At 42.8% G+C, this 24,780-nt stretch overlaps 1 protein-coding gene across 3 annotated transcripts; it reads right to left on the bottom strand.

Annotated features, from left to right (window-relative positions):
• Positions 1-1,218: 1,218 nt before the first annotated feature.
• mbtps1 (membrane-bound transcription factor peptidase, site 1) lies at positions 1,219-23,905 on the bottom strand. Of its 3 annotated transcripts, XM_028398317.1 has the most exons (25): positions 23,747-23,905; positions 23,063-23,109; positions 22,715-22,843; positions 20,260-20,812; positions 19,348-19,611; positions 13,605-13,820; positions 13,386-13,496; positions 13,162-13,271; positions 12,913-13,029; positions 11,195-11,262; positions 10,846-10,948; positions 10,132-10,283; positions 9,296-9,457; positions 7,289-7,433; positions 6,903-7,091; positions 6,588-6,760; positions 6,367-6,482; positions 6,099-6,255; positions 5,084-5,208; positions 4,653-4,730; positions 4,406-4,546; positions 4,191-4,322; positions 3,768-3,894; positions 3,470-3,600; positions 1,219-2,108 (listed from the first exon to the last, which is right to left on the bottom strand). In XM_028398317.1, exons 4-25 carry the CDS (start codon positions 20,486-20,488, stop codon positions 1,900-1,902), a joined length of 3,255 nt encoding a protein of 1,084 aa, XP_028254118.1. In that variant the 5' UTR covers positions 20,489-20,812; positions 22,715-22,843; positions 23,063-23,109; positions 23,747-23,905; the 3' UTR covers positions 1,219-1,899. The 3 variants fall into 3 exon arrangements, with proteins under 3 accessions (XP_028254118.1, XP_028254119.1, XP_028254117.1); XM_028398318.1 differs by lacking the exon at positions 22,715-22,843; XM_028398316.1 differs by lacking the exons at positions 22,715-22,843; positions 23,063-23,109.
• Between the last annotated feature and the right edge of the window lie 875 nt (positions 23,906-24,780).

Raw genomic sequence — 24,780 nt, 5'->3', positions numbered from 1 at the left:
CTGCTAGCTGGCTCCGGGGTCGTTTTCCAGTTTCTCAAGGTTCCGGCGGAGATTAGTTCTCTAGTGGGGCCGTCATCCCAGAAGACAGGTGACAGATTCACAGGCTGATCTGGCCTATTAGGCTCGGATAAAGAGCCAAAGCTCAGACCCCCCGAGCACACCGGCGCACATCACCACTGATGAAATCAACCTGCATCACTGAATTCAGACCACAACCAATACTAAACACATGAGTGGGATGGAATTCATCCTTTCAATCTGTAATTACTCCTCACAAAAGAATGCAATTATTTCTTCTCCACTCTGCAAAGGAAACAGACAAAATGTTTTTTTAGTAACCTGCAGAGTAAAAAGTAATGACTGAACTTCCACCTTTTTTTTGGACTTTCACTCTGCAGCACTTCAGGAGCTGAATGTTTGGACAGGTTTCATCACCTCTTTCAACAGTATGAAGGAATGTGAAAGAGAATAAAACAATATGATTAATGTTAGCTGCTATCACACACACACACTCATTTTCATTGCAGCAAGGACAGGAGTCTCAAACATGAGTGTATCAATTCTCTACTAGAGGATAGCTAAAAAAATAAAACAAGTGCCTCCATACATTTTAAATCTGATTGTGATTCACAATTCTTTGGAAGATGTGACCACTCTTTTTATACTGATTGCTTGGAGTCTGTTTGATTACCAGAATAATACATGAACTGTCTACTTTATCCATAGGATACGTAGTAACAAATAGCTGTAAGCGTACATTTTTTAAGGAAATGTTACTAGCCTTAGCTTAAAGCTAAAAATACAACTTTAATGTGTCATAAAAACACCAAATCAAAATGGGCTGTTCATATTTATCAAAGCTGCAATGGGCAGGAGAAGCAACCTGTGTGGCTGATAACCTAATACAGAAGTGCCAAAAAGTGCAATCCCTTAAATGGCCACTTGAGGTTGAAAAGTGAGTCAATCCCCACAGACTGATTAACAGAAGATTGATTAACATCACAGAGGGTTTAGCAGCCTGTAAAAATATGTATGTCTGCTGGACACTTTAACATGGAGGTCTATAGTAGAATTGACTTACGGAACTGTTTTTAGTACTGCACTCCTTTTTACAACCCCAAATCTTTGAGCTGCACTGTGGGTAGTGGACACAACGTTTGATCAGGTTAATGTTAACCCTCACATTAAGACTTAAATTAATTAAGAAAATAAATCAGATTTCAACTTTGGTTATGCTTTTTAATTGACGAGATATATCTGAACAGGTCTGTCACTGCTACTTTGAGATCATGAAGGATGATAGAAACAGAACACATGGCCACAGTTTGTTCATTATAGAAAATATGAAAAAAATGAAAGACAGTATGTTTTTAAACAGACATGGGCGGGACTTACAAAACCAGGGACAAATGTGGTCCAAATATCTGCATGATTCTGTGTGTGTTTCTGTGTACCAACAGTTATGTTCTCAAAGTGTGTGTGTGTGTTTATGTGGAACGGTTTGAACTTCTGTGTTGGGGTAGCAACAAATTCAATAAATATAAAAGTCAGACACATTTCATAAAGAAACAGTTTGGTCAAAGAAAAAGAAATGTAGACACCATGTCTGACTAGAACAGGCGTTTCAGGGCCATGTGTGTTTGATGTCATGTGTAACGCTCTAATACTGTCCATTGGTCCACAAACACACAAACACCCACAACAGCTTTCATCAGACAAGAGGCACAAAAAACCATTTCGGCATCCAGCAGATGGGCTGGAGTATGTTCATGTGTGGCTGGCTGGAGTTTAATAAAGTCAGACGTCTGCATCAACAGTTTGTGAAACTCCATGTGAATCTAAACCTCCACGTCAATACTTGTCCTTTTTTTCGCTTTAGTAATCAGCTCAGAGCTGCAGTCAGACTGTGGGGTTTTTCCCCGTCGTGGTTTGCTGCTGCTGCTGCTGGAGGTATGTTGGCCGTTTGATGCGAGGTTTCCTCCGCTTGGGTCTGCTCTTGGCCTTTGTGAGCTGGACAACGAAGAACGACAGGACGACCATCGCTCCGAGGAAGGCGAACACGGGGATGGTCTGACCCACTTCCTGATTGTAGCGACCAGGCATTATACCTGAAGGAGAGGAAGGCACAGAGGACACAAGAAGCATCATCAAAAATTATTCAGACTATTATTATACTCAGACAACGCGATTTTGAGATCGTCAAAGCCACGTTTTTTTTGCACTGCTCCTAACTGAATCAGGTTTTGTTTTGTCAAATGCTACGGCTGAAAACGAAAAGAAAATGGAGGAACTGGTTTCCTAAAATGAACTCCACCTTTATGTTCGCTACTGTTTTTGCCAGCAGCAGCGGCGCGTCTTTTAAGCCTGTGTATGTGCGCGCGCCGTGTGTCGCAGTGGAAGGGCCGCGCGGATACGAATGTATTATAATGCTACGAGCACGTACGCGCCCACCTCTCTGAACATTACCAGCTCGTTATATTCAGGTTTGCTGCTGTTGTGCCGTCAGCAGCTCCTCTACACCTGTGTGGGTGTGTGTGTGTGCAGATTTGATGAAGAGGCTCCATATGAGGACTCTAGTAAACGGTGGACAGAGGTGACAGCAGCAGCTCCATTTGTCCTTAGATATGATTCCCATTAAAGTTTGATCATGTGTTCTAAATCACATTGAACTTTAGAAGTTACTTAAGTCTCAATACTGTATTTATTGTTTAACCTTAGGAGGCACACTTCAGTCTGTTTAAATGACTGTTGAATAATACTTTACAGAATTACATTAGTCTTCTTTTAACCCATTTGAAATAAAACTTTATTTTGTTCTGTAATTGTTATTTAAATTTTCATGTTTATTGAAAACTAATACTGAGTGCACGTTATCAGAGTTTACTTTTAGATCTACTGATAGTTTTTGAGAAGTGACAGAGTAGGCTACCTGAAGTCATTTACAAAGAAACATGCAAATTAGTGTCAATGTAAAAACAAATTGTGATAAAATCGTGATCGTGATTTTATCATTAAAGAATTGTGATTCTGAATTTTTGCCATATCGCCCACCCCTAATTATAACTATAATAAATTCTTGCCATTTATATTCAAAGTCTGCAGATGTGGAACAATCAGATTTATGGACAGTTTACTGAGAATAAAACAGAAAGCAGTATAATAACAAAAATGCATAAAGCTTGCTGACATTTATGAAGAGACAGACACTAACACCTCTTTCTATCAGTTACATTCGGTGTCAGCTGTAAGATTTATAATGCCAGTAATAATCTTGAGGCTTAGAAATATCACTTGCTTTTTGATCCTCTAAAGCTCAGACAGTAAACAGTATTTTTTAGTTATATGAATTTAATCAGTGGAGTATGCAGGTAACTGTAATAATGCTAATGTTAATTATCATCATCTTTGTTCTATGATTTTAAATCCATATTTTGAGTACAATTATAACTGATCTCTGATTCTCGATTACCTCCAGGTATGTCCCAGGCTCCGCTCTCCCCAGGAGACAGAGGTCTGACCTGAGGACGGTACGCTCTCACATTAGGCAAAGCCACTTTGTCCAGATCCACAGAAAGAAGCTTCTGGTGCTTCCACAGGTTACTGAGAGAGAGAGAGAGCGTAAGTGCAAGACTTTAGATTCACTCTTGCATGATAAGTTGGAAGACAGCAAGCCACGATAAAACATCATCAAACACACAGTTTGAGATTGAGTAACTTCGACAGCTACGAACAACGACAGTTGCAGATGTTCATACTGAGAACACTACCTGGGGGCAGTTTCATTGACTGGCTGTGGCTTTGCCCAGGATAGGTGAGGGCAGGCAGGGAGGGGGCGTGGCTTAGGGTCTCCCAGGTGAGCCTCTAGAACTTTGGAGTAGCGATAGAGATGGTTCCCTGGCACAAATAAAAATATATATATATGAATATTTAGTGACAATGAGATTCAAACTGGATTCAAACTGTTTTAATCTGTCTCTTAAAGATATAAAACATTTGGACCATGATCTGAGTAGGACACTTTCAGTCAAGAAAGTAGATAACTCATTGTCTGATGTCCATCCGATAAAAAAATCTCACATTTGCAAAAAAAGATTTGGGCTAGATGGTACATTCAGTGGGCCGGATCTGGCCTGCAGGCTTTGAGTTTGACACATGTACGGTGTAACAGCCAACACTAAATCCCTCTTTACCTTCCAGTCTCTGTGGTAGTGGGCGGTCGGTGACTGTGGGAGGTGCTACTCTGCTGTGGGAGTGGCTGAGGCTGGGAGGAGTCATGCTGTACGAAGTATACTGAAGAAGAGCATCCAGGAGCCAGAAACAGTCTGTGAAATAACCAAAGATATTTAAATATAATATATACAGTTCTGTGTGTTATACATATAATAAACCATGTCAGACAGGTCACCTTTCTGTCTATGGCTGTCGTCTATACAGTTAGAATCCCCATACAGAGCGATACGCCCTCCCCCGTCAGATGGTGTTTGGTATAGTCCGAGGATGGGAACTCCCTCCACCACTGCGGTCTCTTGCTTTAACACTTCTAGACCTGTGAAAAAAAAACACACCCATACACTTTGAGGTGTTACATCTGAAATAATGACACAGGCTGCTGGCCAACACTGGGCTACACTACAGTAAGTGGCGACTGGTACCTTGGTCCTTCAGGTTTTTGGCGATCACTATTCCATCTTCTGGGAAACGGGCGATACTGCAGCCTGAGGCATAGTACACTAAGGGGAAAGAGAGTGAGAGCTTTAATATCTGAAAAAAAACTGTAAATAAAATAAATATAATATATAAATATAATAATTATCTGTACCATGTATGCTGCTGTGCAAATTTTGTACATAATTCCTCTTATCTTTTATTTTTTTTACTGCACTATATTCTATTTTATTCTATTTAACTCTTGCTCTGATTGTCGGTGTTGTAGTGCTGCTGGTACCCAAATTTCCCAGAGGGACCTTCCCAAAGGGATTAATAAAGTATATTCTATTCTATTCTATTCTATTCTATTCTAAATGTAGTATGAAGTATGACCAGAGAACTAACAACCACAGAAAATAAAGAGTGGTTATCTTACTGTCATGATCAGCCAAAGTGAAATCTCCCTCATAGAGCCCATCACTGAAAGCCATCCCCCACACCGAGATCAGGTCGTTCAGAGCTGGAATATTAGCACCCCCTGTGTCTGGCATCCACCACTGCCTGCAGGTTACAACAAGAAAAGCACAACCATTCAGTTCAAACAACATGTAACAAACTTACATGGAAAAAAAGGTATCTCCAACACAACTAAAACTAAAGCAGGTTACACCAGAACACAAATGGTCACTTCAAAAACCTTCGTATTAGCAGTTCATTTCTAAAAGAAAATTTCAAGCTGTTCCCTGTGAAGCCTTTGTCCAGAAAAAGCAGCTGTGAATGATTACTCAGCATAATATTTTGGGGACGCTTAAAAAAAAGCACATTGCTACACAGCGTGAGGCGGACAGAGTGTGAGACAACATCATTTATCTTGCCATCACTGCAACACGATGAAGCTCCTGATGAAAGCATTTGTGAGGTAATGGCTATTTAATCACTGAAGTGATGGAGGAAGAGGACACATCAATCATTTAAAGAAATAGAAACGATTTCTGTCAATGAGCATCACATACTGACGATGTTTTAAAATAATGGTGCAGAGATGTTCTGCAGGGATATGCTGATATTTTTTGGAAACACACAGCCTTGGTAAAAGGGACTTACTCTCAGGGGAGCGCAGTAGACCATTTCCAGAAAAAAAAACACATGGATTCCTTTTTATTGTGCCATAAATAACGCATCTATAATTTACCTAGTAAAGACAGTGGCAGTTTGGCTGAATAAATAACATCTTGCTTCCCACAAAATATGTCAGCAACACTGTTAATTTAGTGAAATTTCATCTCAGGTTCCAAAAAAATGAAAAAAAAAAAAAAACTAAAAGGTTTGGTCATGTTGACAGCTGCAATTTGCAATTGCACCAAAATATAGAAGCCAAATAAAAATAAAAAACAGGTTTTGGTGCCCTTTAACATTAGTGTCAGTGTTTTTGCTGTGAGAGAGGTAAATACCTTGTGTTTTCATCGTAGAACTTGACCTTCCTCATAACAGACGTGTTGTACCAGTCACTGAAGATAATAAGTGATAAACCGTTGTCAATGTCTCTCCTCAGCTTAGTGATCTCTTCAGGGAAATACTCCTCCTCACTGTCCACCATCAGCAGTGTGCCTGCAGGTGCACAAAGGTAAACCATTCATTAACAGGTAATCTGCTTGTAAATCTGAGAAAGGAGACCTTATTAGAATCCTTCACATTATTTTGTTCTGTGTGTACCCTTACCATACTGGCTGGCGTCAAAGCATGTAATGGGAGCTCCCAGCACCTCAACAAAGTACCCCATACTCCGCAGGTGCTGGTACATGTCCCGAAAGTTAGTGTGGATGTGGTCCCCATTCCTGAAAACAGAAGAAAACATTTTTTTTTTTTTTTTTTTTTTTTTTTTTAAATGCGGAATTTAATTTCTTAACCCTTCACAAAGCAATAACTGCACACACACGCACCAGTCCAGAGGGTCGTTTTTCATACGCAGGTTGTCTCGTGGAAAGTAGCCAGGTGGGTAACGTAGGTTGTGGTACTGGTCCCACAGCACTCTCTTACTGCGTGGGGGAGTCGGAACAATTTTTACCTTGATAGGCAGTTTGACTGTTGAGGTCAGCTCCCCTCCCACCTCCGACTGCAAAGAGTAAGGAAGGTCAAGAAGTTTACAAAGTGGCAGTAACAAACCAAAAGATATTACTGTAAACATCAACTTAAATTAGTACATGAGGGGTTTCAAATCATCAGGTTTTTGTTGCGGTTTAAGTGCTGTGACTCACATCATTCTCTGCAGGAGATGCCACAGTAACCATCACATGACCTTGAGCGACCCCTTCCCACGATGCTGCTCTCTTGGCCACAGAGATGGACACAGCCAGGTAACCGGCCCACGGCCACAGCACGGGTGAATATGACACGGCCACATCGATGTGGTCACCATTCTGGGGGAGGTAAGGCTGCCAGATGGGCTGAACAGGAGAGAGCAACCTTAGATAGGCTTAGAGGCAAGATGTTCTTTTTTATAAACAGCTATGAGTTTATCATGATGAAAAACCAGGTCAGTCAAGGATCCCTTTGCAGCACTTCAGTGTGCAGAGACACTTAATCCTCCTTACAGGAAATGGAGACATGATTTCACTGTGTTTGCATTACAATGTTTGCTCACCTTGTCGACAATCCTGCCGGTAACACCCATGCCATTAAGGATGGTCACGTTGACGATGGTATGCATTCCTCCATAGTAGAGTGGCTGAGAACAATAGGGCCACATGTATGGGCACTCTGTCAGGTCGATGTAGCTGGGAGAGAGACTGAGAGGAGCAGAGGACGTGTTAGGATACAGTGTTAATTTTGTTGACGAATCATTTTCGTCATAGTTTTCATTAACAACCTTTTTTTGCTGATAAAAATGAGACGATAACTAAATAAAAATAAAATAAAAAAGCACTGTGCCAAAAATGAAGACGAAATGTACTGACACTTTCGTCAACTAATAAAAACAAGACGAAATTATTGATGGAGACGAGATCCAATCAGAGCAAATTTTGTTTGTGGAAGGGAGGGACGAATCAGGAGACGGCGGCAGAGAGCCAATCAGAAGTGATCTCTCTGCGTAAGGACGTTACCCCGCGATGCTGGAAGAAGGCGTACTCATGCATGGTAACACAACACAGGAGAAGAACAGACACACGGACACATTTGATGTCAAGACAAACAAGATGGTTTGCAAACCGTGTGGAGCGACTATCAGCGGTAAAAAAAATAATAACACACATTAATATATATATATATATATATATATATATATATATATATATATATATATCATATATATATCAACTAAATATCAAAATTCTTTGATATTTAGTTGACTAAAACTAGACTAAAAGTTAAACAATGTTGATGACTAAAATGTGACTAAAATCAAATGACATTTTAGTCACCAGACTAAAATAAAAACTAAATCAGAAATTGCTGCCAAAATTAACACTGTTAGGATAAAGGTATTGATGAACCTCCTGTTAATAAACAGATATGCTAATACTCCCTACAGAAAAACATGGTGACCATTAGGGTTGGGCGGTATTAAGGTATTAAGGTATACCGGCGGGGCACACAGGTAGCGGCGGTATCATTTTTAATACCGTCAATAAAAAAAAAAAATCCAGAGAGAGAGAGAGCTATAGTCGCACCTGTGACTGGGTCCCTTAGAAGAACACTGCTGCGCTTTAGAGGACGAGCCAGAGCTGAGATGGTATTTAGTTTCTGAAAGGTGTAGCTGTCTGAGCCTACATTTAGAATTTTAATTGTTACCATTAGAAAAACTTGGCAGCGGAAAGCGTGACCGGCAGGTTTTCAGTCTACCGGACAAGTGTTTTTTTTAACCCTGCGTAACTTCTAACCTAAATACTGCACAATGCAATACTGCACTCTTAACATGGTAAAATTACAAAAACAAACAAAAACACATCGGGACGGGCTCATACCAGTTTAATACCGCGGTGTGCTGGCAGCATGAAATTTAAAAAACGTGTTTTTGTATATAAGACTGCAACATATTTGCTGCCTGTAAATGCATAAAGTACTGCATTTGGTGTAATTTTACACTGGAATGTAACTGGATCACCGGGCCACATTCTGATAAGGTCTTAGCCAGATTCTACACGTAGCTCCAATAGCTGTAGATCCTCCATTGTTAACAGCGTACCTGATTCTCATCAATATCCCTGTGTCTCCTCACTAGGGGTGTGCTGTGTTTTCTGATATCAGACTAATTACTTTAGTCATTAAGTTCCAATAAAAAATATAGGAACAGCAGGAACAATGAACTAAAAATGGCTTTTCAATAATAATTACTGTGGTAATTGAAATCAATGACATGCAGTAGTATTGCAGCATATCATGGTATAGCCACAGACCCACCTGCAGCCCTGCATGAAGGAGGAACTGTAAGCATATTACATAGAATAACCAGTTTTTTTGGTAATTAGTCCTTTAAAAGTTCTGCTGGTCTGGGCCTGCTCTTTACATCTAAGCAGTGACACACTGGGTTGGTCTCCTTTAGTGTGACGTAATGTGCTGAATATGACAGCAAGTGTAAGAGACTTTTTGCAGTTTTTTCTCCTTCAAGGGGTTCTGTCTTCACAAACAAAGTCTTGTTGGAGACGTTTACCTGGCCTGAGGTCTGTAGCTGTTCAGGATCTGGTAGGCTCTGATCAGGTCTAGTTTCCCGTGGCCCTGCTCAAACATGTTGACCCCAGGCAGCCTGCGGGCCGAGGCAATCAGTGCCTGCTTCATGGAGGCTGGGTTCACCAACTCCCGGTTGAGCACAGTGCTGGAGGAAAGAAAAGAACAGGTTGATTTTTGTGTGTGTGTGTGTATCTCAGTTACTCTGCTGGTGTCATACTCTCCAGAATTTACCTGAGAATAGTGCTGGAGGGATGTTATTTGTGTGTGTGTAAATGTCCTGAGAGAAGGGAGAGTGTCAACAAGGGTGGTGCGATGTTTAACCCGGCAACATGAACTCACAGATGAGCTCAGTTACAGCTCTGGAACAAGAAGGCTTTCACCATGTAACGACAGGATATTGACAGGCTGGGAATAATGCCGAGCATTAATCAGTGACACACCTGCTTCCTTTGGGACTCATTTCACTGCCTGTGCAGGCAGGATTACAAAAACACAGGTAATTAAACCCTATAACTCCTTAAGATTACACTACATTGAGTTAAACTGTCAACACTTCAGAAAGCCTCAGAAAGCTCCACACTTCTTCTGAATAAAGCAGGCACAGATGGTAAAATTCCCCTAGATGCAACTTTGTGGCTGAGTCATGCACTGCCAGCTGAGTTACTATGCTGCAGCGGCATTTGTTTTGGACGGGCATTGGCAACAAGCTGAGAAGGCAGCAAGTCAAAAACATCTTACTACCTTTTAGGCACAGCCCCTTTTCTCTGATAGGACAGCAGATCGGGAAGGATGAATACATCCCCCGTTTAGGCAACTGACCTGGCAAGGAGTGTGACAGCACCAGCCACCACGGGAGAAGCCACACTTGTGCCAGACAAAGAGCGACATCCCTCCTTCATTCCTGAACCCCTGACACCGGAGCCATAGGTGACGATATCAGGCTTCACTCTGCCGTATCCTCCAGGCAGCTCCTGCACAGAGGGACAAAAACACACAACAAAAGACACATATGCTGTTTAAAGAGGTTTTAAAGTAGGTAACATACTAATTTTCTTTGCCCCTTCAGTGTTTTGAAATGAGATGCGCTGGCCTCTTACACATTCATACACACACAGACAAGCTGTGTCTAAGTATTCACACGCTTAAATGTATGTTCCACTTGTCATTATGCCTACACTATGGAGTCACACTGAAGCCGCGGTATGACTCTCCTAAATCTTCACTACTCTTTAAGGCAGTAGAACTCTGTACGACATCAGGGGTGGTTTGAATTGTGATTGATAACTAACACAAAAAAAAACACAGACTGCGAGACCGAGCAAAAATGAATGCAGGTTAGAAGCTGAGTGGCCAACTGACACAGTGGGCAGAGTAACTGATTGGATCATGGAGGTCTTAATCAGATGTCTCCCTTGGAGTATTAAAAGAAGAGGTGTGTGTGTGGCCTAGCTGGTTAATGGGATATGCATGAGGGATCAGGACATTATGACAGATCTCTCACCCGATAACGGTCTGTATTCTGTAATAACTCACCCAGGTGGTCATGCCTCTAGAAGAAAACCTGGCAATGTTGTCCTCAAAGTCGATTCCTCCCACTCCGATCACATCCATCTGATCTGCTGGATTGTTCAGGGTGCTAAAAGAAAAATGTATTTTACATAATTTAAAGTGACGAAAATGCACTGGGTAATAAAATCAGTACAAGAACAGACAAATTGAAGTGTGGATTGATTATACTTCAAAATGGTATTTTTACATTAATATATGTCAGGAACATCAATAGTGATATTGCAGTCAAACATCTGTGACAAGATAACACAGTTAGGATTATGTATTCTTTCCTTTTGAGCATAAATGTCGTCTGGAAGAGAGAATAACATACCCGTAAAGAGGCCCATCATTGCCAATAGCAGAAACCATGATCACTCTGTTGGCAGTCAGCTCCCACACCTGTCAGTGAAATATACCAGAGAATCATAAACTAAGATGAGGTGGTGGAAAATCTTACATTTCTTTTTAATGAGGCTGAAATCAGGAGTGTAGAACTGATTCTTTTAAAGTTTTGTAAACCACTTCCATGGCTACTCCAGACATGAAAACGGGTCAGAGGTGAAAAAGGTGAGAAGGGTGCACGAAATATATGAGCAGGCTAAATGATCACATATCATAATAAAATTAATTTTGATTGTGTTTGATGAACACAATTAAATTAAAACATTTATTGGCAAACTAGTCAAGTCTGAACATACTAAATATCTAAGCCAGTTATTTGTCCTCCCATGTCATGCCATAAAAAATATGGGGGGAGCTTTGTTTTTTTTTCGTTTTGTTTTTTTGTTTTGTTTTTTTTTTTTGGGGGGGGGGGGGGGGGGGGGGATTTTTTCATTTCCTGTTTTTCTGGTGGATTTTAACAGGTCATTAAACACCTATTTTACCTACAGTAGTAAACCCTTAGTTTACGGGTCTTTGTGAGAAATCCCCTTAGTTGTGTTTTAAGCACATGAACAAAGAACTTCTTCTCGCTCTCTGAGCGCCTGCTCGGCAGCTCTCGCAGCCTGTTCTCGAGTCTCGACACATGGCCCGGGCAGAACTTTTCTGTCAGTAGTGTGCGAGAAGAATTCTGTGATTGGTCGGAATTTAGTGGGCGTGATGAATGTGGTGAAGCACATAAGCTTCTTCAGGTGCGTAGGAGGACGTACAGCGATGATGGACAGTTTAGATGAGCTGCTGGCAAACAGCTCCTGGAAGGAGAAACACGGCGCACAGAGGAGAGTGTCTGTCCAAAAGGTGGCGATAAAAATTAATCCCAGTATTGATCACAGCGTTACAGTGGCTGGACGCGCACATTAAACACCGGGAGACGGGATGTATTATTGCAGACAGTCATTTACACGTTAACAGAATTAAACTCACACATAGTCAGCTACACTAATCTTCTATCTAGAGTCAGCTAAAGGAGAGACAGAGGTCTGACTCTGTCCGTATGGCGGTTCACGTCCGTATTGAACAAAGATCTTTAACAGTAAAAGGTCTCACTCCTGCGAACATGCACGTTCCAACAAACAAACTCGCAATGAGTGGGACGTCGGCACATACCGAGGTCCGGACGCTATGGCCTTGCCTTCGCTTCAACACCCCCCACCCCCATTTTTTTTCTTATCAGATCTACACGATTCACGTAGATCATCTATTTTGGTTTCAAAACGGCGAATTTCGCCGAAAGGTGAGGGATTTTCATGTCTGTTACTCGTGTCACATGTCACATTTTGACAACAACAAGCCAATTGACATTCCCATCATACAAATGAGTATTCTCATTACACACTGTATTTGGATTAACAGCTTGCTACAAGGCAGATATTTCTACATTCAGTATTTAGTGTGCAGTGAGCAGTAAACACTTTACAGAATGTGTTTTTAGATAATGGGTCAGACACCTGACAGCTGACCTGCTTAGTTCCCTGCTCATCAACACACTGTGACAACCATGTTAGGAAGGTTTGATGTGTTTGTCTGCTCAGATCCACCTTTTTTCCTTATCAGACGCCTTCCTTTGTGCTAAAAAAAAAAAGATTTTTCTGGGTAGCAGGAGTGTATTACCTTATCAACAAAGGGGTGGTCCATGAAATCTGGTCCTCCAATGCTGAGGTTGAGAACATCAATCTTCTTCAGGATAGCATAATTAAAAGCGTCCAGGAACCATGAGGTGTACGAAACCTACAAGATGAGAGAAATCTCAGAATCTAAACACAGATGCACCTCATGTGAAAACAAGAGTGGTTGTTGAGGAGGTTTGTTTATTTTTCGAATCTAATGATCTACTGCACTCAAATGCTGAGAAGTGTGTACCTGGTTGTTGGTGAACACTCTAAAGATGTGCAGCTCTGAGTCGGGGGCAAAGCCTTGACACTCCCTCATACTGGCAATCACTCCTGCTACAAAAGTACCGTGACCCAGGCCTAAGAAAGCAATGTCAGCTGATCAACATCCATCCCTCTGTATCCCATACATTCCAGACACAATGACTGTGCCTTCATGCTTTTACACTCCTCTAATACACTCCTCCTCCTCACCATCATCCAGCGTCTTCTCATTTGTCCAGTTTGTCCTTTCCTTCACGTTCTTAAAATGTGGGTGCTTTTCACTCAGGCCTGTATCAAACACTGCCACCTTCACACCAGAACCTGCATGTGCAAGATGACATCATCGATCCATGAACAGCAGTCCTTTAATTTCATGACATTTTGATGCAGATGTCGTGAAAGAGAGAGAGAGGCATCAGCTGTTCTTACCAGTGTGTCCCATCTGCCAAAGAACATCTGCCTGCAGGATCTGAGCAACGTGGCGGGGGATGGCCCGCAGCAGTCGTCGACTGGAGTGGCGACCGGTGGCGTGCCAGAAACCTGAACCGAGTGACAGGCTGGTCCGTCTGAAAGGGCGGGATGACTGCCACGACTGCCATTTTTGAGTACCATGAGTGGTGTTGCAGGGTGCAGCTGGTTCGGGTGCTAAGGACACAAAAGACCGACTGAATGTATTACAATATTTATGATAACACTTTCATTGCCTGCTGGCTAAACGTTTTCTTGCTAAACTAATGATGCTTATCATGTTCTGATCTGTCATTGAAAGTAATTTCTTTTACATCCGTCACCCTCCCACCCTCCTCTGTGCCTCTATTAGCTGTAATGAGAGGCTGATCAAAGTCTTATTTTAATGAAATCTCATAACAAACACTTGGACAGATCAAATTATGATCAGGTCATTAGCAACCATAAGTGAGCCCTGCAGGGATTTTTGATAATTTTTAAATAGGAGTGGAGCACATGGGTGTAGTCTTCCTTCTTATCTCTCCTTCTAATGAATCATTACATTGAAGATATAAAACAAAAACTTTTCCAAATATTTGTATGAAAGACTAACCTTACAGATCAAAACTGTGCTGTCACGGCACCCCACGTGGCAGACGTGTTTGTGAGGAGCTCCCGACATCGACCTTGTTTATTGTTTATTTTAGTGTGTATAACGATTGCAAATGTTCAGTGCCTGTTTACAAGGATCACGTACAGCAGAGAATCACTTCTGGACATCGGAAAACTTTACCACGAACTAAATTCAGAACTTTTGGACTACAGCTCTCTTCTCCTCTGCACGGATCCCACCAACTCCAGCCGGCAGACCGCACCACCACAAGGCCCGAGTAAACAAAGGGACCGGCAAACAGCAAGACGGAAACGGGGCAAGAGAGGAGGGCTAGGCTAAAGGCTAGAGGCACACAACCACCACTACCCAGCCTTCTGTTGGGTAGTAACGTCCGCTCTCTGGAAAATAAAATGGATGAGCTACGAACAAGGACAACATCTCAACGTGAGGTCAGAGAGTGCTGTGCTCTTGTCTTCACGGAAACATGGACTGCTGCAAGTACAGGTGGCGGTGTGTGTGTTTACGTTAACAACAGATGGTGCACTGACGCTCAGGTGGTGGAGAAACACTGCTGTGCGGACATCGAAGTGTTGATGGTGAAGTGCAGACCTTTTTATTTGCCAAGGGAGTTCAGTGCTGTGTTTCTGCTGGCTGTTTACATCCAACCGCGGGCCGATCAGACCATAGCGTTAGGACTACTGCATGACATCATTGGCAAATACGAGACTGCACACCCAGATGCTGTGTTTGTTGTTGCCGGGGATTTTAACCACTGCAACCTCAGGTCTGTGCTCCCAAAGTTTCACCAATATGTGACTTTTCCCACAAGGAACAACAACACTCTGGACCAGGTCTACAGCAACGTGAAGGGCACATACAAGGCCGCGCCCTGCCCCCACTTTGGACAATGTGACCATATCTCTGTGTTCCTCTACCCAGCCTACAGACAGCTCCTCAAACAAGCCCCCCAGGTAAGCAAAACCATCAAAGTTTGGAATGAAGAGACTGACATGGTGCTTTAGGACTGCTTTAATGCTACAAACTGGGACGTGTTTAAAACTGCTCCTTGGAGAGAGGAGGACTGTTCTGTGGACTTAGAGGAATATGCATCAGCCGTCACCAGCTACATCAGCACCTGTGTTGATAACATTGTCCCCACCAAGTGCTGCAAAATATTTCCCAATCAGAAACCCTGGATGAACTGTCAGGTACGCTCTATGCTGCATGCAAGCTTCACTGCATTCAACTCTGGTGATGCTACAAAAAGGCCAGATATGATCTACGTAGATCCATCAGGGAAGCCAAGAGGCAGTACAGACTGAAGCTGGAGGGATACTACAACAACTCAGACTCCCGGAGCAGGTGGCAGGGCCTACGTCTCATCACAGACTTCCAGCAGAGGAGCAGTACGGTCACAGACAGCCACAGAACACTACCAGATGAGCTGAATGAGTTCTACGCTCGCTTCGACACCCTCAACACAAAACAGCACAGAGGGATTCTACCAGCAGAGGCAGCACAGAGCTCCTCACTCACTGTGACTTCAACTGAGGTGCGCAGACCCCCTGCAGTTTGCATACCGTCAGAACCGTTCCACTGACGATGCTGTTAATGCAGCCATCCACACAGCTCTGTCCCATCTCGAACACAAAGACACCTATGTTAGAATGCTGTTTATAGATTAAAGGCTGTTCCATACTCCGCGAGACAAAGAGCGGAGAACGCGCTCCACAGGTGGTAAGAGATACAAAAAAAAGGTCTTTTCCGCACTGAGGTACCATACTCCGCGAGACGCGTGTGTGCAGAACTCCTCATACGGCCCGCCCACGAAACTATAAGGAAAGACTTTACAGAGTTTTTTAACACACCACAAGGACTTGTGCCATGGCAAGAGGGCATTATACAGAGAGGGTGCCTGCAACAGCGTGAGATGTCCGGCGATGAGTTGTGAAAATGCGACATTAAAAGTAACAATAGCAAAGATTCAGTGATTGTGCCTTTATGACCACATTTGCACATCTACTGTGTTCCAATGTGCCTGCGATACTTCAAACTGTCCGGTGATGAGCTGTGAAGATGCGACATTAAAAGTAACAATAGCAAAGATATACAGACATTGTTAACGAGCCTATTATGCCCGGGTATGTATGAGTATATAGAATGGTAATAACAGTCACCATCTGGTATGTGTGAATGGCTGTCTGGAGTTATTGGTGACAAATCACCCTGACTTGCCTTTCTTTCTTTCTTTTATTGCTCATCATGCAAAACCAGTATGGTCTTACCTAAATCTGTTGAATCAGTGCTGTTTATACACCTACCTATATACCTGGAGAGGCTCTTGCGCTTCTCCACTTTCATCACGCCCACAATAAATTCCGACCAATCACAGCATGGTTGCCGCACAGCCTTGAAAGACAAAGTTCGGCCCGGACCCTGTGCACAAAAGTGCGGATCAGCGGGCGGTCAGAGACAAAAAATGACGTCATTTTGTGGGCGTAACATCTGCAGGGGGGGAAAATGTCTTTGTCTCGCGGAGTATGGATCCAGCTTAAAGCTCAGCATTTAACACTGTCATTCCCAGCACACTGGCTGAAAAGCTCTTCACTCTTGGACTGACATCCCCCCTCTGCCGCTGGGTCCAGGACTTCCTCACAGACAGACCCCAGACCGTCAGAGTTGGTGCCAGGATATCAGATACCAGACTAAAAGTGCAAAAATTGCACATAATTGTTTTTGCATGTACCATCTCTTAACATATTTGCACATTCTAAACGTCCTACCTCTGACAATAATGCATAAACAATGCACCTTAAACACTGATAACACTTTACCCTCTGTACATAGGACTGCACATTTTGCTCGCACATTAGGGCCCGAGCACCAAATGGTGCAAGAGCCCTATTGAAATGCAAGGAATTATTAGGGCCCGAGCACCGAGTGGTGCGAAGGCCCTATTGTAATTGTAGTGTTTATTATTATTTTTGTTTGTGCCTCTTTACGCTGCATTTTCGCCCCTTTGCCATACACGAAAACTCACAAAACCTTGCACACTCATCAGGGGTGGCGAAAAATTCGATATTTTGTGGTCGCTGCAAAGGGGCGGGGCAAAATGGCTCTATGGCGCCCCCTTGAAATTTTCAAAACACCCCTCGCATTTGGCTTAGTTTGAAGTAGGTGCACGAAAATCGGTACACATGTTTATCATAGCAAGACGCACCAAAAAGTCTCTTGCCATGCCCACCAAAGGCGAAAGTGTCAAGTTGCGATTTTCGTCGGGGGACTATTTTGTGCCAAATTTGGTGAGTTTTTGAGCACGTTCAGGGGGGTCAAAATCGTGATACCGTGGGCGGAACAAGAAATACGTATAATAAACGCTTGCATTTCAATAGGGCTCTTGCACCATTCCGTGCTCGGGCCCTAATAATAATACTTCCTTGCATTTCAATAGGGCTCTTGCACCATTCCGTGCTCAGGCCCTAATTAAAGCTGCAAGCAGTGATGACGGGCCCTCGCACTCCTTGCAGTCCCCGGGACTCGCAGGGGCCGTCCCCTATCGTCCCACGTCCTATCTTTCCCCTGGTACCAGCACGAGCTGTGGTCTGCAGGGCAGAAGAGTACACCAAAACACACAAATACAAAATCCAAGTCCTCCGGCCAGTAGGTGGCGCAGTGACTGTAGCATATCAGCATATTAATGCATCTAGACTCAGATGTTCAGCATAACTGTAAAGTTGCATCCACATAGAATGAAGTATGAGGGAGGTACAGCCACAAAAACATCTGTTTCCTGTGCATTGGCGAAGGGTCAACTTCGTGGCGTTCGATCTGCGTTTTTGATAACTTTTGCTCAGCCATGTCTTCAGAACCATGTGACAAAATCTCAGGTCTATCAGAGTATTTCCCTAGGAGGAGTTTGTTAAAATACGAGGTGTGGAACATGGAAAATCAGCCTGAACAGAAATCATACTGCCAGTAGGTGGCAGGTGAGTGTATCAGCTCATTAGCATATCAATCTGTTCAGAATGACAGGCTCAGCATGCCTGATTTTTTTCATCCACATAGGATGAAGTATGTGGGAGATACAGGCACAAATACATCCATTTCCTGTGCATTGGGGAAGGGTCAAATTCGTGGCGATGCCACAGCCAGACCGTGTGACGAAGTGCTGCGTTTTTGATAACTTTTGGTCCCGAATCCCCTAAGGGCAAGTGCAATTTTCAGCCATATCAAGCAATTCCCCTAGGAGGAGTTCGCGAAAGTGCGGGGTGTGCAATGGCGACAGTGTCAATTTTGTGCAAAGTTGTTTTAATTGTTTGAGCACGCTCAGGGGGTCAAAATGGCGATACCGGAGCCGGAACAAGAGTAGGGAATAATAATAAGAAGAAACGCTTGCATTTCAATAGGACTCTTGCACGTTCGTGCTCGGGCCCTAAATAATAATTCCTAAGGTTTCAATAGGGCTCTTGCACCATTCGGTCCTCGGGCCCTAATGAAAATTAATAATCCCTAGGGTTTCAATAGGGCTCTTGCACCATTCGGTGCCCGGGCCCTGAAAAATAATTCCTAAGGTTTCAATAGGGCTCTTGCACCATTTGGTGCTCGGACCCTAATAATTCCTAAGGTTTCAATAGGGCTCTTGCACCGTTCGGTGCTCAGGCCCTAATAAAACTACATACATCACATATGGCCTCCATACTGATACTGCATGTAAGACTAGGGGCACACTAAAGTCTTTCATCCAGTGCCAGACTCAGGGCGTACCCTCCTGTCTAGGCCAGCCACACCACACTGACTCACCTATTCCCTCCCAGGGAGAGCAAACACAAACTTTCTCTGTACTTCCTCCCATCCCCCAAAATCACACACAGTCTAGCATCAACACCCCCAAGTTGGCCTGCACTTCACATTAGGATATACAATCCTGTTCTACAGGACAAACACAGGGGTAGAGAAATACATCCTCTGAGTAAATAAACAAAGTGAACTGTGAACTATAGCCATCAGACAGCTTTCTGTATCTGTCCAGAGTTTTATATTTCTGAGATACGCCAACTTTACAAACACTGTAACCCTTATTTCTACACAATAACACCATATTGTCAGACTTACAGGGAATGTATTTGAGAGAGCGAAACACTTTGCGCTGCGGTGTCACCCTCTTGATGTAAGGGTGGTCCTCTAAGGTCAGCAGGCTGCTGGGTGAAGCTTGACGGATGTGGACCAGCTCGAAGTCACTGGGGAAGACGGAAGCTGGGTTTTCTCTGGGGACGATGTGCCAATCCAATGTGCCATCACCGGCATTCCGTAAGGCGCTGCTGATGTACAGGTTGCGAGCTTTAGCTGAGAAATACCCCGTAAACGTGACTATGTACTCTAGATAGGGAGGAGGGAAGAAGATGGTTTTTAGAAGCAGACCAGAGGGAAAGCGTGCAGATTTGTAGTGTGTACACACAGGTGAGCAACATTTCACTGACAAAAACATCAATCTCAACTTCAAGTTCAAATGTGTTAGGCCAGATCAACACTGCTGCTTGAACAGCAGAAGCTACACCTGGAATACAAAAAATGTAAAGTATTTGAACCAAGTGTGAAGTTCCTCTTAATATGACTAACTTATCAGAAGCTGTAAGCTTCTGAGATAGGAAATCAGTTGAAAGGAAAACCAGTTTACTTTCTAAACTGGATAAACGAGCAGGTTAATTCAGCATTACAATAGAATCTCTATCAGAATAACATGTGACTTGAATATCAAGTTGTCCTGGGGTGTGCTAGATCATCATTTGATGACACTACAAGGCCACAGTTCTTGTTATGATTTTATATAATAAACTGTGGTCATGTCCTAAAACCCACAATTCTTCCACTGCTGCCTGTGTTCACAAATTACAGATTTAGTCTCTACTTTTAATACCTATATGTACCTATAAGCTCAATTAACTGAACAAATTAGGTAGATTTAACTTATGTCACAGTCACAAGTCACAATAAAAATGACTTCCAGCAGTTTAAGTGACTTCTTACCATGTTCCACCACCTTGGAGGAGAACTCCAGTTTGAGTGTTAACTGTGAGCAGTTGGAGCCAGGCTGTGAGGGGAGGGGCTGATCATTGACTGTGTGATCAGGACTTAATTTAGCTCCTCCCTTTGGCTCCATCCCCACCACAGGCAAGAGGGCTGCCATTTGCCCCAAAAGCATGGACACCCACACATAAAACAGGAGCATTTTGAGCTGTGAAGTAGTGCAAATCATCAGTTTGATTAGCAGCAGCCGCAGCAGCTAACACCTGGTTGGATCAGTGGTTGGGACAGAGCGTTTCAGGTCCACAGTTCCAAGAATAAGTCCATACTACAAATGGCCTGAGAACCTAGATTAATTTCTTTCTGCGTTTTCTCTCCATGGTGGCAGCCCAGGGTGGCGGTTCAGCAGCACTGCCAGGATAGGAACAAAGATGGCATGTTGATAGCTAGAGGAAGCAGGAAATCATAAAGAGCAGCAGATGGTTGGAGGAGGATCAGCGATGGAGTAGACACTCGTTCCAGTACAGAATTCCTCTCCAATCCTTTCTGTTTTTATCTGCAAGGAAAAGAGACAAAAAACACATATTAGAACACAGCTTGGTGACAAATGGTAGTACATGGCATGGTATCCAAGTAGAAGGTAATCAGTGAGCACAGTGACTACCAGCAGTGAACAATTTGAAAACTTCCTATGGCACACAACAACATTCATTTCATCAGTTGAGATTAATAGCAAATTGATTTTGTGACCCTGCATACACACTCAGAGATATGGAAGCAAGTGCCCATTAGTTCCACAGCTGTGGCAGCAAAACAATCTGTCCGCAGAAATCCAAGAATCAGACCAGGGGCACAGTAACACAGGTTGAAGCCCAACAACTGTAATTAAGAATCATTAAAATATAATTTATCTTCTTTTCTTTCTGCCTATCTGCCAACATTTATGCAAGGCAGATATGATATCTGCTGTGATACATCAGCCAACTTTAATCTGTTCAGTTGCTCCTTGGCCTTGGGTCGAACTGTGTATATTGTTCAATGAAAACCATTCATGTTCCGGTGATTTGCAGCTAACTGTCAAACCAACAAAAATAATGAACTATCCCAGACCAAACAGCAATACAATGGTTTTATTTTTTCTATTTCTATTCAGCCATGGAGCGTTTCCTCTGCAGTGCTGGAGGAAAGGAAGGGAGGTGCAGGGATGTAGAACGTGTTAGGAATCAATCCTTCCTCATTTGGCCACTCATAAGGAGTTTGTGCTGCCCTTCAGGGATCAGCCCTGTAACCAGATGCAGCACGTAAACTGAGATAAAAGTTATCTTACCTGTAAGGATGACATGGCTCACCGAATTATGCAGATACAAGCAACTAAATTCCCAGTAAGCAAGCCTATATCTATCTGATGTGTTATAAGCTGCTTCAAAACTAAAGGTCCTCATCAAAAACACTGTTAATCTCATCCTACATCTACCTTACAGGACCTAAGGGCTACAGACACACTAAAGATTTTAAAGAAACATTGATCACAAAAGGAAACAGCTAGATCTAACTAACCTGAAACTGTGTGTCATATATGACTCTAGAAACACACACAAAGTCCCATCTCCTCCTGGGCTGCATTAGAAGAGGAATTCTGGGCCAGATCATTTCCTTCTGGCCTGAGGCTTGACTGGCCCAGTAAGTAGGTGCAGTTTTACTGACTGATAAAAACATGTTTACTTAGTGCCCACCTATCCTCACTTCCAGGTTCTATTTTATCAACCTGCTCACTAACTAGTCTTGTGTCACAAACCAGCTGTTGTCTGACTGCTGAGGTTTACTGCTGCACAGAGCACATGTGCATCATGTTCCAAGAAGGAGCGTGCAGCTACACTGTGAGCTTTACAGCCACGTGCAGCAATAGTGCATTTTATCCAGGTACTTGTGTTGTATTGTTAATATTGTCATGAAAAATCAATCACTTGCATGACAGGATGAAAAAACTGTCTCACACATCAGTCATTACTATGAAAAAGTCACACAGCCATTTTGTTTCTTTAGAAACAAACGATGGTGTCTAAACACAGCTGAAATATTTTCTGTATCATGCTGTTACCTTGATCATTATTTTGATAAATAGCTCTTCAAACTTAACATGTAAAGCTCTGCAGTAGTTTCAAATGCTAAGGGACATGGCACAGTCACCAGTTGGTGATCAATGTCAAGCCATTGTTAACTGCAGCTGGTCTCCCACCACAGACAGATGTTTTAGCTAATTTAGCATGCTGAGTAGGTCAAAACATAGATGTGAGACCGCAGTCATTTTTTGCTGCTTTTCTCATGCAGTTTAACATGTGGTAACAAGTTAGTCATAATAACCCTGAACTAGTACTCTAATTATCCATAAGTATTTTTTATATCAATCAGATGTTCTATTTTCATTCTCTGTGTGGTGACATGCCTCCTGCAGCTTTACCTCAATGATACAGTGGATAAATACTTGAGATAAGGGTTAGGGGGAGTAGAAGATGTAATTAAATCCCCTCGTCTAGTCTGACAGGAGGTGGATCAATCACTAGTTCCGGCTCAGGGACAGGATCCACGGCTGCAACAGACAATACGGCACCAAATGACTACTGGTTTATACACAATGCATTAAAAATAGTCATACTGGTTAGGGCTGGGCTGTAAAAGACAGGCTTGGACCACTTATGTCAACATGACGCATAGCCACAAAACTAGATCAACCCCCCCCCCCCCCAGGCAACATCAGAAGATAAAGAGGACCCCCCCCCCCTCCCCTACCCCCTCAACCCAAACCTACCTTTTAAGACAGGAGACCAACATCAGTGTTATCGATCAGTGAAATTTCTGGGGTAAAAAAACCGGAAAAAATACTTATAAGCGTATAAGCGCAGCTAATAACAACATGTATGATCCTCATATACACAGAACAATTCAAATGCTTCACTAAGGACGCCTCGTGTTGTACAGGTGATGTTAACTCTAGTGCAAATCAAAACACACTGCAAGACACAACACACCTGAATACCTGCAAATTATGGTGTACACAGTGCATGAAAGCTCCGAGGGATTTAAATACGTACTATATGGTACAACTCCTCGTAAATGATTCGTCTGCAATTCTGCGGTGTAACACGACGTTTACACAACAGACTGAGCCTAACAAAATGCTATCTAGCTCGCTGACTACGCCAAAAAAAAAACAAAGCTACCGTATGTAGCCACCACGACTTTATTAGCATAAACATCCAGCAGATGTTTATGCCGGAGGTTAAATATCTTCATGGAGGACAAATACAGTAAATGGCCTGATTTGGGCGCGTAAATGTCCTGACAGCTGCTTCTTACCATATGAAACTGTAAACAAGAACATGTGCTAATAGATTTTTCAGAGGCAGCAGTCTATCTCATGTAGATCGTTAGCTTGCTAGCTCAGTAGTATTTTACAGTGGCTGCCAGTGGTTTGTGTGCTAAATGTACTCACCGCGGTCAGGAACGTCCCGGTCGTGACGTTTATCTGTAGCTTTGTGCCATTTAATATCCGTGTACTGATGTGTTGACGACTTCTCGAGGGTTAGATAAATGTCTCCCGAACAAAAGCTAGCAGCAAACTCACTGAATGCTTCAGCCGCAGACCACTGACGTCTGGTTTACAAAGGGCGCCAGGTTTGAGTAATTTATCCTCTTCAAACCACCGCCACAGTCTTCTGCACCATACATGTCTGCTAATAAAGGGTTATAAAGCTAATAAAGCCACATTGTATAACACCTAACTACAACCATAACTGACACTATAGTCGATGATACTTTCTTACCCTTTTCAAATAAACCTTTAGTCAGGGTGTGTGAAGCTTTCTACTAAACCTGGCAACCCAACAGGCCTAAATGCAGCCTCACAGTCAATGCTGCATTTTCACCCACAGTGGGCGCTATTCTACTGTCAGAATACACACCAGAATCTGTGGCAGCAGTACACACCAACCCTGTGTAAAATAACAAGGCCCACAAAGCTCAGCAAGACAAAAGAAGGTCCATGAAAATTCAAGAGCATGAATGCCAACCATACATTAATCTGATTTTAGATTAATTTAAAATAAATAAATAACTTTTTTAATTTCTTTGAGTTGACCTCAAGAATGTCCAAAGGAAAATGTATTGTTTGAACCCTGCTGTGCCTGCTGGAAGAGCTATGTGGCTGCAGCTTATAGACAGGTAAGGTTGCTGTCTGAACCCACTGCTGGACAGAGCAGAAAAAAGTCCTAGATGACCCGCTGGACCTCTTGGTGGCGAAGCAGTGATGAGTGAGTGTCCTTTTCTGTCATTTACAGCTCAGTGTTCCTGAAATGAGACTTCACATATGTAAAATACAGCATCAAGCCTAGCCTATAGTTTCCTATGGGTAAAAATGTGTCTTGTGTTTTTGCTTTTTTGACCTCCAAATTCTTAATTTATCCTCAAACTTTTGTGCCCTTGTAAAATTCCCACAAGATGTCTTGTTTACAAGAATGACATGGAGTG

The sequence above is a fragment of the Parambassis ranga genome, unplaced genomic scaffold, assembly GCF_900634625.1.
Source record: "Parambassis ranga unplaced genomic scaffold, fParRan2.1 scaffold_160_arrow_ctg1, whole genome shotgun sequence".
Taxonomy (NCBI): Eukaryota; Metazoa; Chordata; class Actinopteri; family Ambassidae; genus Parambassis; species Parambassis ranga.
Note: the sequence above shows the minus strand (reverse complement) of the source record. Positions and strands in the feature narration are given on the sequence as shown.